The 14131-nt window shown below is 47.4% G+C and overlaps 2 protein-coding genes across 3 annotated transcripts in view; both read right to left on the minus strand.

Annotated features, from left to right (window-relative positions):
- Window positions 1-5590: 5590 nt before the first annotated feature.
- On the minus strand, window positions 5591-8098 carry LOC149335832 (uncharacterized). Of its 2 annotated transcripts, XM_089554565.1 has the most exons (3): window positions 6876-8098; window positions 6437-6760; window positions 5591-5843 (listed from the first exon to the last, which is right to left on the minus strand). In XM_089554565.1, the coding sequence occupies exons 2-3, from the start codon at window positions 6739-6741 to the stop codon at window positions 5747-5749; spliced, it is 402 nt and encodes a 133-aa protein (XP_089410691.1). In that variant the 5' UTR covers window positions 6742-6760; window positions 6876-8098; the 3' UTR covers window positions 5591-5746. The 2 variants fall into 2 exon arrangements, with proteins under 2 accessions (XP_089410691.1, XP_089410690.1); XM_089554564.1 differs by having other exon boundaries at window positions 6437-8098.
- A 1672-nt stretch (window positions 8099-9770) lies between these two features.
- LOC149335833 (prolyl 4-hydroxylase subunit alpha-2-like) overlaps window positions 9771-14131 on the minus strand; it is a 36362-nt gene continuing 32001 nt past the window's right edge. Inside the window, exons 15-16 of the mRNA XM_089552400.1 lie at window positions 11206-11302; window positions 9771-9997 (exon numbers count right to left, since the gene is read on the minus strand). Of these exons, the coding sequence (XP_089408526.1) occupies window positions 9909-9997; window positions 11206-11302 (186 nt within the window). The 3' untranslated portion in view covers window positions 9771-9908. The remainder of the gene's footprint in view (window positions 9998-11205; window positions 11303-14131) is intronic.

Below are 14131 nucleotides of genomic sequence, written 5' to 3' on the forward strand. Positions count from 1 at the left end.
TGAGGGGTTTAACGTCCCAAAGCGACTCAGGCTATGAGGAACGCCCTAGTGAAGGTCTCCGGAAATTTCGACCATCTGAAGTTCCTTAACCTGCACTGACATCGCACGGTACACAGGCCTCTAGAATTTCCTCTCCATCGAAATTCGACCGCCGCGGACGGGATCGAACCCGCGTCTTTCGGTTGAGCAGCCGAGCGCCATAACTACTGAGCCACCGCGGTGGCATGGATGCCACTCGCAGCAATGTGTGCAGGAGCAGAGTCTTGCCGAGGCAACAAAGTAGCAGTCAGAGCGATAGCGGTTAGATATGCACCATTGTATGCGTCCTTCCAGCGCACTGTCGCCAACCGTCTCCAGTGGCAACTTCAAAATCAATTCCGTTCGCGCGCTCCGCGTTCTGTTTCATCTGGCCACCACGCGGCGGAGCCACCTTGCCGCCCTCATTTAGATTGTATTTTGTCACTGCCTGTTCGCGCGTCGGTTTGAATCTTGGTTTGAATCGTGCTTTGAATTATGCGGCTCACCTCACCACTATACTGTCTACTCTTTGTTCTAAAAGCTCTAAGCCTTTTTATGGCCAGGTAGCCGTGGCTAGCTGCGTGAGCCGGGCACATGGAAATACGGTTATACTTTAGCAAGAAAGGAAAATGCTAAAGGGTCATTTACTTTATGCAACATGAGTTTCAGGGTCCGCTGCATGTTTAAGGGGTGTGTGACCGAAATACCTCATTACCTGTCATGTGACCCGTTGATCCAAATGTTTCTATGACCATGCAAAGTGGTAACGACATCTCATAAGTACGACGACCGCTTCCAAAAAGAAAAATCTATAGATTTTAATCTATAGATCTATAGAAAATCTATTTTCTTTTTCCAGAAAAGAAAAATCTATAGACAAAAAACAAGTTGTGTATTGATTTACCCGAGAAATTTTGCAAAACGGAATTACCTTTCGCGCTCGTTTCCTGGGACAGAGCAATGCATGCGAGTTCGTAGGAACATTTGATTATTCGCCGGTATATGCATACGGAGGACTCCGATAATTTCTGCAGAAATTAATTGTTGCTTTTCATCCACGGATGATCCATTTTCTTCTTGTCTTTCACCAATTTTCTGATCGTTTTTTTCCCTTCTTTCTTGATTTCCCGAGACAATACAACTATATCCTCAGGACGCCCTGGGGATGCATGGTGTCATGCTCCTATAAAATTGTGTCATAAAAGGCGTCATGACTGCAGCTATTTATTGCATGTTGTTCGTTGCCCATCTCGGAACAACTGAGCAACATATGAGCTCATTTGGTTTTGGTACAGCGAGTGGTTCTTAATGGAATTTTCAAAAGTTGCCCTGAACCGTGGAGAAGCCAGGACAACTGGCTCGCTCGAGGTTCGTGACGACATAGAGTGACAGTCACGTGGTTTTTCGCGACTGAAGACTGAACAACTGAACCGATGGTAATGAAGGGGAGTGAGTTGTTCTCGTTCGGGCTTAAGGTGCGGTTGGGCGAAAGGGGGAAGTTAGAAGGAGGCAAAAGCAACAAAGGCCTTTGTCTTTCCCTTTTCTGTGCAGCTTCTGCTCGATCTCAGCGACTTCGGCAACGGCCGGACTGGAGTAGGCGCGCATTCAGTTTTGTAGCAGACGACGCTGCCAGTCTATGACGTACTATGACGACACTCAGGCTCCTTCAAAATGGCGGTCGCTGCAGGAGGGGGGGGGGGGGGGGGGGGCTTACAGCAGATAACTTAGTTACAATTTCTAGCTCAAATGCGTGCGTAGAGCGCAACTTCTTTTTTTAAATACGCATAATAACGTCGTGGCTAGTAGCTTAAACGTAAAAGCACGATTTGTTCGTAGATCATAAGGACGTACGTGTCTCTGAGTATAGCAGGGAGAAGGGAAGTTCGTTATTGTTGCAGCTCATTGTTCTTTTTTAATTTACTGAATTTGTGGCTTTTATACCGTTTACTGTGATTATTACATTCTATGGCTTATAGTATATGCTCATTTTATGTCACTCTACTTAATATCATTACCAATAGTTTATTTTCCTACTTTATGTTAGCATTTCTGGCGTGTCCATTGTATTATTTGTCGTTTTGATTGTGTGTGCTGCAGCTTTACCTTGTTGAGTTTCACCAGTTAGTGTTTTTCTTCAGTTATGTGCAAAAAAGCTGCCGTCGCCATAATCGGGAACCAACACCTCATTTTATGTGCATGTCAATAAAAAAAAGAAAATGAAGGCTCTCTTATCGCTTTCGCGCTAAGGGCCCGCTCATATCAATGAATTTCCGTTTCCTGAAGAGGCAAAACGGGGAGGAAGCAGTTAGCTCGCTTCCACGAAAGCAGCGGTTGCTTTAGCCGCCAGTTTCGGCGCCTAACAAATAATTAGAAGTAAGGGGACGCATTGCTCACCGCTGACAGAGCTGGTCGAGCAGCAGCCTAAGAAATTCCTCGTGCCGAAAAAGCCCTGTCGAAGGGAATGGGGGGGGGGGGGGGGGGGGAGTTCGTTTTCGGCCAGAAACCAATTAAAACAAAGGAATAGGACGCATGCCCAGAGACAGGCTTTGCAGGGAAACAAATAAGGCAAGAATAAAGATGCGGGACCTCAAGTATCTACAAGAATCGGCACTCTTGGCGAAGCAACGTACGAGCAGTTACTCAGCTCTGAGCTGCGGGGTTCATGACCAAACCAAGTGCGTGCTTGTGTTCGTGGTTGGTTGGTTTGGTTGGTTGGTTTACGGGGTTTAACGTCCCAAAGCGACTGAGGCCATGAGAGACGCCGTAGTGGAGGGCTCCGGGAATTTCTACCACCTTGGGTTCTTTCACGTGCACTGACATCGCACAGTACACGAGCCTCTAGAATTTCGCCTTCATCGAAATTCAGCTGCCGCGGCCGGGATCGAACCCGCCTCTTTCGGGCCAGCAGCCGAGCGCGGTAACCACTGAGCCACCGCGGCGGCGCGTGTTCGTGCGTGTGCGTGCATGTGTGTGTGTGAGTGCGCGTGTGCTCGTGTATGTGTGCTGAGAGGGGAGTACCCGCCGACCTAATGGTCCCACTTAGCTCAACAGGAACATCTTCGGTCACAAAAATATCGACTAAATAAGGCGTTCAGCGAGCATTAACCCATTAGGGACCAAGAAAAATCTAACGGAGGGATTTTCTTCATTTTTAGCACATAATACTCTCATATAAAGAAAAACATATTGCTGAAATTCCGTCACGATTGCTTTATTCCTTCCAGAGGTTACACAGGTGTACTTTTTATAGTACACTGGGTCTTCCCCTTAGCACATGTGGCTACTTCACTGCATTCCTATTGGTGGCGTGAATTTTGTTATTATGTCTGCCATTTTTACGCTGGGTGATATAACACTTCTTGCAGGCCCTCATGAATATTTTCTGGCTATACTGGCACCGCAGTTATCCTACTTTGCATGGAAAGCTTTCTCCTCTTCAAAGAAGCATCAGATACGATTGAGCCAGAGTGCCTGCGAACCGCTGGTCAATGTGTAGATAATAATGAGTAACATTCTTACCAAAGCAAAAATAGTCAGCAGGCTCGTCTCTAGCAATTTGGCAGATTGTTCAAGCTTTCACAATTGCAAAGTTGAGCTTTGGTGTCAACAACCACTATCACTTTTTGTCCCTGATGCTGATATACTGGCAGTAGACAGCTTGATGCGAAAGGTCTACACCTGCCATACCACTGTTGTAAAAGGAAAGGAGTTTTGGCTTTGAAAAAAAACTGTTTTTCGTGTGCTATAGGCCACCGGCACTCTACAAAACACGTAGGCTCACTGCTGTTATAGTTGCAAGCCATGGTTACTATACTGTTGATCGTAGACTTCAATAAAAGCATGTAACCTATACTACTGAAGCAAGAAACGATGTTTCATGGCTGCTTCTATTCCATCGCTTTCTTTGGCCCGAGTGGACACTTCCTAAATCCGTTTTCGCGAATGGTTCCTCTAGCCCTAAATTCCTCCAAATGGAGCGTTACAAGAATGTCTTGAGAGGTAAAAAAATTACAAAAAAATGAAATGGTCACTAAGCGTTGAAATCAGCTCAGGTGACGACAGGACAACACGCGCTTCTAAAAGTTTTATTTCTGAACTCAAGTACTTTCCGCAGACGGTGTGAAAGGCATAACAGTAACTGTCTGTTCTGCAGAACCTGTAGTTCTTATAACGAAACTTTATTACAACCAATTAAAATCATACCATCGTCATACTCAAGACCGCTAGCGGCAAGTACAGCAGCCTCCGAGGCCTTGCTGAGCAGACAAAGTGATTTTTTCCGAAAATCTGGAAGGAACCATAAGATCTATCAGCTGGAATAAATAGGCGCCGTTGTGCACACAGGAAGACCCAGTGTACTATAGAAAGTACAGCAGTATATAAATCATCACAGAGCAAAAAACACCAAAGGTGCGGCACATTCAAAGCATCCGTTGTTTACTTTCGTCTTTCGTGCTGCTCTATACTTGAAACTAGCGTAATATGTACATAAATGCGGACGCGAGAAAATTATAAGCAAGGGACTACCGGTGCCGTTCGCGGGAAACAAACATCCTGAAGTTTCACCACGGAAAGCTGACATGCTGAGCAGAGGAAGTGCGCCAAATTAGTTAAGGGTGGTTGGCCAATCCCCTGTTGACAAAAGCATGCCCTACTTGAAAAGAAAATTCCAGTCTTTCGTGGTGAAATCATAAAACATTTAACTGTACTTTTAAAAGTACGCTGGGCGCTAATGGGTTAATATTTAAACTTCGTAAAAAATATCCACCCGAATCCCTAGTTTCTGCAGCCGACAAACATACTTTCCTTCCCTTTAGTTATTTCTTATGTTGAACCGCTACGACCACTGCCAGCAGCGGGGAGTAAAAGATATCAACTATCAGGAAGGGTGTGAGCTGTTCACTCGTATACACGATCCCTTTGTTGTTCATGGCATATCAATAGCAAGTATTAAAACCAGTAACAGTTTTAAAGAGCTCTACGCTCATCGTCACGCTCCAGCGAATAATACCCAATGTCTTCTTTGCTAAATAATAAGTTTCACATGCAGCATGGGATCGAATGCAACAACCATGTTGCAGGTGTCAGTACCAAGATGCGATCATTTGAAGTTAGTAAATTGTTCATGATGTGAATCTTTATTCTCCGGACGTTTCCTTTCAAAGATTTTTCTCTGAAAAACTGCCAAACATACGTTATCGAGGTCTGCCTGTGCACTGTACGACATGCCGAACGTTGTGTTAGAGAACAATTTAAAGGTGATGACATAAAAGTACCAATCAATTTTAATTTATATCAGGGCAAAACAGAAAGCTGCTGAATCCAATTTTCAAAGATACTTTCGGACGGACATCTCCTGGAGTGTGGAGTGAATTCTCTAGCAAGATGAGAGGGAGTCTTACTAGTGTTGCTACAGCGCCAGGAAGTGCTGAGAAACGTCAACCACAACGCGCTCAAACCGGCTGGCGCCGGCGAGCACTCAAGTGGCGACAAGAAGCTCGTACACGAGGCTGCTGTGGAAACTATTTATTGACAGTTCTTGCGAAAGAAGTCGCGCTATAGAAGGTACATAGTTTCGTTTTCAGAGCACGTTGTCCGACGAACACGCTGAATGCCGTAGCGAAGGCGATGCATAATTGCCGTCGACGGCAAGAGCGCGATGAATGCAGTAACGGTACACGTTTTAGGATCGAGCAGGAACGAAGAAATCTTGCACGACGCGAGCCTGTCACTGCGAGGTCAGATGTGAAGTCAGAAGACGCCAAGCACGAAACAGCAAATCCAGTTGGTGTGGGCAGTACACAGGAAAGCCGTAGCCAGCGCACCTGCAGAAACAAAAGTCTATGTAAGCAAAATGACATGAAGACAGAAAACTCGCGCGCGTACTCTGACAGCATCCAAGCAACGCTGCTTGCAATGCCCCGCAAACTGATTTTGTAGCAAAAAAGTTGAGTCCCCTGACATTTACGCTTGTGGCGAGGCGAATTTAATGGATAGCTGGCGTGAGCGGTCAACGAGTGACCGGATGTATACCCTGTGGCAAAGGGTAGGGGGTATGTCGTGGGGGCACAATAGGCATGCGTCACCCATGGTCACTCATCCGTCTGTAGTGTATGTAAGACATACAAGCGGATGAAAGAATGCGGCGCGTTGACAATGTAGGAGTATCCGGGTACAGTAAGCAGTCAATGGGTACGAGTGTGGGGTTTTATGGTGCATATGAGGATCTTGCGCCACGGGTTGTCCTTGATCGAGTGTGGCGGCAGTGCAGGCTGTATGCACATTAAAGGGGTGTAAGGGTGTGCTTCCATACAGGTGAATTCGTGTTTGGAGCGCACATACATGACAAACAAAACAGGGCGAGTCCTATGAGAAGCTAGTCAGTTTGGCCTAACACAGGAAACCAGCGTTTGCTCACTTGGGGTAGACACCGAAGACCTCGACGCGCCGCCTCGAGTCATTGGTTTCGGAGGACAGGGAGAGAGGATCGACGCAGCTCCATACGCTATGTCGGCAGTAGCTCCGAGCTGGCACACTGGAGCCCTCGGAGAGGCGACGACAGTCAGGGAGCCGCAAGTCACCGCGTCGACGCCCCCTAGAGGCGTTGGCTAGGGGCCCCCGTTCCGTCGACAGGAAGCAGCAGCGTGGAAGGCGTTGGTGTCCGTGCTCAGTCGGTAGGCCTCGGGAAGGAGACGACGAAGACCGCTTGCGGCGGTGCACCATCGGCGATTAGAATGCAGTTCTGCACATGTGCATGTCAACCTTGCCTGGTCAACAGGCCCCCTTGAAAGTATGAAAATGTAGATAATTAACAGATACAGGTGATCAGAAATGTCTGCACTGATGAGGAAAGTTACCTTGCACACCGCAAAAAAGCCGGACCGACGTCCACCTTGCCTGGTCAAGAGGCCTCCTTGAAAATATGCAAAGGTAGCTAATTAGCATGTACAGGAATGACTGCACAAGCGCGAAAAGAAGATTTTATACGGAATCCAGGATGAACAGACCGAATGGTACGTGGGCCATCAACTGTTGTAGACTGGTAACAGACCTGCACTGTCAGCGGAGGAAGGAGGCGTCATACGTGAGGCAGGCAGGAATGGAACATCCTGCGTAGTGCATGGATGCCGGACGTTCATTTTTGCTTCTGCCAAGAATCGACGCCTCTTCGAATCGCAGCGCACAATTGCTGCGTCATTGACACGTGTACAGCTTCATATATGTTCTATGCCTGGACATCGGCTCAAAAGCGGCCGTCCAAGCAAAATCGAGGCTACCAGCGCCTCTTGTGGGTGAAGTGCGGGGAGGTCCGGAGAGAGTTTCACTACTCGCCAATGGGCGCGTGCTGGTGGTTCACGCGTATTTCAAACTCTGCCCGAAATGGGTTCTCTGCGATGCTGGCGTCTCATCATGGCTAGCGGCAAAACTAGGTTCACCGCGATAAACCACTGCGATAAACTATACGATGAACGAGCTGTTAGGTATTCTCTGATGCCAGCACCTCGTCGTGGCGAGTACCGCATTTATCGCCGTATGCCTACTTTTGGCGGTCGCCGAGAAGCAGCGCTCGCAGCCTTGATGAAAAGTGCGACGGTTGGCATCCATTGACCATGGCGCCGATGACCAGGCATAGAAAACACAGGAGGTTATAACGTGTGACACAAGATGTGCACCTTTGGGTTCGTCTCTTGATTTATTTTTTACCTTTAGCACGTGCTCCCTGAGTCGCCCATTACTACATCGCCCTGTCTGCCCGATGTAAGTCTTTCCACGTGAAAGAGGGAAGGCATACACCATTCAGATGGTGCATGAGACTAAGCCTGTCCTGTGCCTGATATAACAGCCATGCCTTCCATCACCGCACGTGCAGGAGCGCAGCTTTGAAAGCTTGTTCGGGGCAGAAAATGCCAAAGGGACACGATGAACGTTAACAACTCTTTTGAGGTGGTGTGAAACCTTATGAATATAAGGTACCATGCTATTGCTGTTAGGCTCCTTAATTATTTACAGGCATGTAGCCAACGGTAAGTAATATCCATATCAGTTTTTGGAATTCCGAAAAAGCGGCCTCGGCGCTGTAGTCCAGCAAATTTTCGGGCACTAGAGACGTTGCTTTGCCTGCAAGCTTCTCGAAAACGCGTGCATATTGGCGCGAGACAGCAAAAATTTGTTTTGCCACAGCGCCGAGGGTAACAGCTTTTTCGAAATGATAAAAACTGATATGGATATTACTTACGGTGGGCTACACGCCTCTCAGTAATCAAGGAGCCTAACAGTAATAGTTAAAGAGTCAACTATTCAATATTAGTTAACGAGTCTGCTAGTTAGCATGTCTTAGCTGTATTCTTATGTGCTACACTGCTGACAATGCTATGCAGAAAAAAGCGTTGTTCTAACTCGAAAAGCCTATTTTATTTTTAAAAAGTCTTAGGTGAAACACCCTTTATATAACAAACTACAGCCTTTGCCTTAAGTACAGAGTACAAGCTGTTCGATTCCGAGCCCTCTAGTGGGGCTGTTGCATCAAGCATGGATTTCCTAATTCTCGGGAAATCTGACTTTGTCACATAAGTGGCGCTCTCTGGTTAAGAACAAACGCACTTGGGAGACGCAGGCGCTATCTGGTTTCACGAGGAGCCAGCTGTGCCTGCAAAGTGGCAAGTGTGTGCTTGACAGCTGTCGCTATCTGTCGCAAGCACCTGTCACTAGCGGGAACTGCGCATGCGCAATAGGAGCAGGCGTCTTCTTATCGACCAGTGTTCTAGAAGAACACTGTAACCAGTGTATAAGCTGGAAGAGGAGAGGCGCGCATGCGCAGTTCTTTTCAGCTTCAAGAAGAGCTAGAATGGTGCCAATAAAGAACAAGCCACGCAGCGCGGTCCATAAGCAGGCCTTTTGGGCTTTATACTCTTGACAGAGGCCGTTCGTAAATTCTGTCGAAACGAGAGGTAAGCATTTTGGGATGAAGCTCTAGAAATAACTTTCTTGGGAATGGAATTTATATATGCATATAAATTCCATGATGCATGCCCAGTAACTGAGACAGGCTTGTCGGTATGTTAGTGTTGTGTCCCCTTATTGCTTTTGTGTGAGTGCGCCCCCGCGTCCTCCTCCTAACGACCACTCGCATCCTCCTCCTAACGACCACTCGCATCCTCCTCCTAACGACCACTTGCCCTTCGTCGCACGCTGTCGCCAGATGCCCCCCCATGGTGCGCCCCCGCATCCTCCTCCTGTTTTGGGAAGCCACTCCCTCCCGTGGACGCTTCTCCGCTCCCTCCTTTCTTCGGGCGGCCAGTTCGGCTCCTGCCTCGGTCGACGCTGGTCGCACCCTCATCGGCTTTAAATAAACGAAGTCTTAAAGTACCGTGTGCGTCTTTCGCTGCATTCAACACAGCGACCGGACACGACAGTTAGCTTTTGGTCTTATCTGCTAAGTTAATTTGTAGGCAGCTGTCGTTACCATCGAACTGCTGCAAAATCTCCGCAGTTTCGAAGAACTGTCTTGCCTCTATAGCAGACCTCCCCCTGGTGTTTGGCTAATGCAACTGCAGCAAATCTTTTTGGCTTGGTTATAACGGCAAATGTAGACAATTGCGTATCAGTATGGCAAGATGAAGTGCGAACCCGCGGTGAAGCCAATAAGTGCTGCTGGAAAAGGTCAGTTTAGGAGTCAGCCGCGAATGTTTAGAACAGGTTTGTCCGGTTTAAAGACTAAGCCTGTTCCGTTTCTTCATGCCAATAAAGCGAGATACAATGTAACAACTCTTTATTTCTGCTTTCAACCACTTACTAGAACGAAACACGCTTAAATAGAACAACAGAAACGACGTAGATTCATTGGCATGACTTGGAGATTGCAGCCGCAGCAGCGGTGCCGGTGAATGGATTCAGACGAGCGGCGCCAGAGGTTCGCTGCGGTTTCGAGCGCAGGGCAATCGGAACACGTTGCTGTTGGATCGGAACCACTTGTTCGCGACTGGAACAGAAAGGTTGTCTTATTCAGTAACCAGAGACATGAAATGCGGTATCGGCTATTGCCACTCGCTCACTCGATCGAGCGGTCAAATCAAAATCAATCAATCAATCAATCAATCAATCAATCAATCAATCAATCAATCAATCAATCAATCAATCAATCAATCAATCAATCAATCAATGAATCAATCAATCAATCAATTATTCAACGAACCAGTCCATCAATCAACCAACCAATAATACAATTAACCAATCGATCAATCAATGAATCAGTCAGTCAGTCAATGAACTAACTGGTCGGTCACTTAGTCAAACACGGTTACTACGCTGTCATATGAACTTCAGTTCCCTATCAACTGTGGCGTTGAAATTTAGGTATGAAGCTGTAAACAGACCAGCCGAATTTGTTGGTTCTAGATACAGCCGGCCTTGGAAACGGTACCCAGTCCAAAATTCTCGGAATTTGTGCCCAGGCGACGTCGTCTTCAACTTGCGGTGCGGTGTTTACATATACGGCTGCTTCTAAGTTGAGAAGTGTTACGGAAAGGGTTTGTGCGTATTTAATTTTTGGAAACTCGGCGGACATTTTTCGATGTTCATTTCGGAATGCAGTTTTCGGTTTTCTTTCGGCGAATATTATTTTCAGCCAATGAATACTGTTTTTTTTTCCATATGATATAATGTTTCGGAACAGTAGATGACTAATCACGTCTAAAACTTTGGTAGCATACGAACGCAAAGTATCCGCCAACATTAAAGCGACACAAACCGATCAACCGAAAATATTTTTTCATTAACGCAGGCGATACTCTCATGCTTTGTTATTTGCAAATAAATACAATAAAAGACGCTTAAAATCACACCAAGGCGAGGTTTTTTTTTCAGAGATTGTGCAAATCCGCTATTTGTCGCGCACGCGAAAGCGGGAGCAATGCGAAAGCAAAACGTCCACATACTATATCGACGTCCGTGGCTGTTTTGACGTCCATGTGCTATATCGACGTCCATGGGTATTTTGAAGTCTAAGTGTAGTTTTCGCGTTTAATTAATTAATTGAACCTCATCAACCAAATTTTTCCCACGACAACATTTCATCACACGCTATTTGTCAAAAAAAGAACTACGTAATCGTGTGGACAAAACTTCCGGACACTTTTCGCTGATGCGACATAGCCATTAATGCCTTCGCATTAATAAGGACCCACTCACTCCATTTCGAGCCGTAGAGGACGGGACAGCCGCCATGTTTCGTCAGCTGCTCCCCTTCGCCGTCTGAGTTCAGGTTCCACCAGAAAGCTGCATTTCCCTGGGGGCAAAATGAACAGCGGTTCACCAAACACATAAAGTCAGCTACGTCTCCATCACATCGTCAAGCAGCTCCGGGAAGCGCATGTACAAAGCAGCCGCACATTCCTGTCCAAATACTGGAGCTAGTGTGCACTGACGTCACGTGCTGAGATGCTTAAAAAAAAAAAACGTTAGAGATCACTGTGGCGACCTGTATTGGCAGAATGCGAAAGCATTGACGCCTGTCCCGCACTTGTCGCCTCTAATAATAACAACAACAACGACAACAGCAACAACAACAACTACAATAATAATAACAATACTACTACTACTACTACTACTACTACTACTACTACTACTACTACTACTAATACTAATAATAATAATTGTTTTTTGAGGAAAGGAAATGGCGCAGTATCTGTCTCAGATATCTCAGTGGACACTTGAACCCACCGTAAAGGAAGGTAGAAAGGTGTGAGTGAAAGGAGAGAAAGAGGAGGCGTAGTGAAGGGCTCCGGAAATTCCGACCACCTGGGGATCTTTAGCGTGCACTGACATCGCACAGCACTTGTCGCCTCTCTTTGCTTCACTTGGGACTCGTGCGATTCAGGCGACTGGGGTTCTCTCGGCGTCCGCTGTGAAGCACGTACGCCCTTCAAACGTCTTGCTTCGGCATGTTTCCGGAGGCGAGTGTTGGGTGATTGGGTGGTTCCTTTCGTCGCTCGTGTTGCGAAGCACGTTTCAAACGCTTCGATTCGGTATTACGTTCCTGACGTTCCCTAACACATTTCCTTTCTGCGGACGTTTTGGTGGAATTTGAAGACGCGCCGTCTGACGACGTAGACGCCCCGTCCATGACCGCAAACACATCAACGCGCATGCAAGGACACGACGAGATACCGCACCATTCGACTCATACGAAAGGAGCGGCCGCACTCGACGGCAGCAACACAACCAACGGCTGTTGCAAGCCCTTGGAAGCGCTAAAAGCGGAGGCGACGCGCACGAACTTTCTTGAATTTCGATGGAGGCGAAATTGTAGAGGCCCGTGTACTGCGCGATGCCAGTGCACGAACCCCAGGTGGTCAAAATTTCCGGAGCCCTCCACTACGGCGTCCACTTTCTGCGGACACGAAACCGCGAACATGGCCAGTAATGCTTTCGCATTAATGTATTCTGCAAAAGCACAGTTTTTTGCAGGTGCACGCCCCAGCCACGTACCTGAAAGCGCGATTGAGGTATGCACTGACCCTGGGATCCAGTCATGCGCATCTTAAACTTTTTCATCGTCAATGGCCTTAGTAGTTAGTGCACTCGGCTACCGAGCGGAGTTTCCGGGTTCGAACCTGATTGCGGCGGCTGCGTTTCGATGGAGGTGAAACAAAAAAATTCAGGGGGCATTTTGTTGACCTAAAGTGAGGTGAGGCGAAAGCCTTAAGCGCAGTGTTGCTGCTTGTGTCACTGATGTGTGGTTAAGATGTTAAGGTTCGCCTCTAAGAGTGGAACGCGACAGCGTCTTGCAACGCTACCAGGGAGCCCATAGAACGCCATCGCCCGTTCGGCTGTACGCCTTGATCGTCGGTAAATTGGTTTCTGAGGAAATGAAATGTACCTGTCTCGCATATCTCGGTGGACACCTGAACCTCGCCGTAAGGGAAGGAAGATGGGAGTGAACGAAGACACCGTATTCACTAGACGCACCTTTGTTCATTCCAAACAATCGAGCTGGCATGGCGGAGTGGTTAGTGTGCTCGTCTCACACTCCGGAGACCCTGGTTCGATTCCCCTACTCGACCTACTCGGCTTTATATATTTGTTCTGGTCTGGCTAGAAAATCGTGACACCTCTGCTGGCAACCTTCTGTCGACAACGATGAGGCATTAAAGGCTCTCGCCTTAAAAGGCGCCCGAGCTGTGCGATGTCAGTGCACGTCAAAGATCGATCCTAGGTGAAAATTGGTTTTGAAGCGAAAAGCTTCACTACGAGTGTCGGAGCCGAGCTTCGCGTATGCCGTATGCCACGACCGAGGGACGTCGCTCCGTCGCCTGTCCTTTACGACGCAGCCGCGCCCTACTGCGCATGTGCGCCGCCTTCTCACCGCCGCTACCATAGAGTTTCTTACTATTACCTAGAGGGAAAGCTGGCAAGCCGTCTATGGGAGTTTGCATGGAGACCCCACGTGACCACCTCAGCCACCATGGGCGCTCAAAGCATCATGGGGCGGTGAGCTACTTGTTGCGGAACTGCAACTTTTGGCCAAAAAATAATAAAAAAAATAAAGCTGTTTGATAGCTACAAACGTCCTAACATTCAATATCTTGTCTAATGATTGCAACAAACGAGCAGAAAAGCATTTAAGTGCAAAGTTTGCCTAAAATAAGACATGACTAGCTTTCCTATTGGCTAAGTGATGAACACTAAAAAAACTAATATTTCGTTATTAACAGGCGCACTTTTAAAAGTGAATATGTTTTCAAATAAAATGTTGTTGTTTAGATACTTTAAGAGGTTTTTTAATGGCATTTCGGAAGAGTAAAACCTTTTATTGGCGTCGTGTGTCGTCGCGTCTTCACTACTATGGCTTTTGCACACTGCGTTCGCGCCAAAGCCGTCTGCGCACACACGAACTACGTTTTCGGAATGAAACGCCTTAGTACTGCCACTCTGTGTTCCCGAAAAACTACGACTGTGCCGCAACAAGTAGCTCACCGCCCCATGATGCTTTGGGCGTCCATGTTGGCTGAAGTGCAGCGCCGCCAGCTTTCCCTCTAGGTAGTAGTAAGAAACTCTATGGCCGCTACTACTGCGCGCGCTCCTCTCCTACCTGCCGTTTTACCTTTCGTTGCAG

Source organism: Amblyomma mixtum, chromosome 7, assembly GCF_055824585.1.
Source record: "Amblyomma mixtum isolate Tamu chromosome 7, ASM5582458v1, whole genome shotgun sequence".
Taxonomy (NCBI): domain Eukaryota; kingdom Metazoa; phylum Arthropoda; class Arachnida; order Ixodida; family Ixodidae; genus Amblyomma; species Amblyomma mixtum.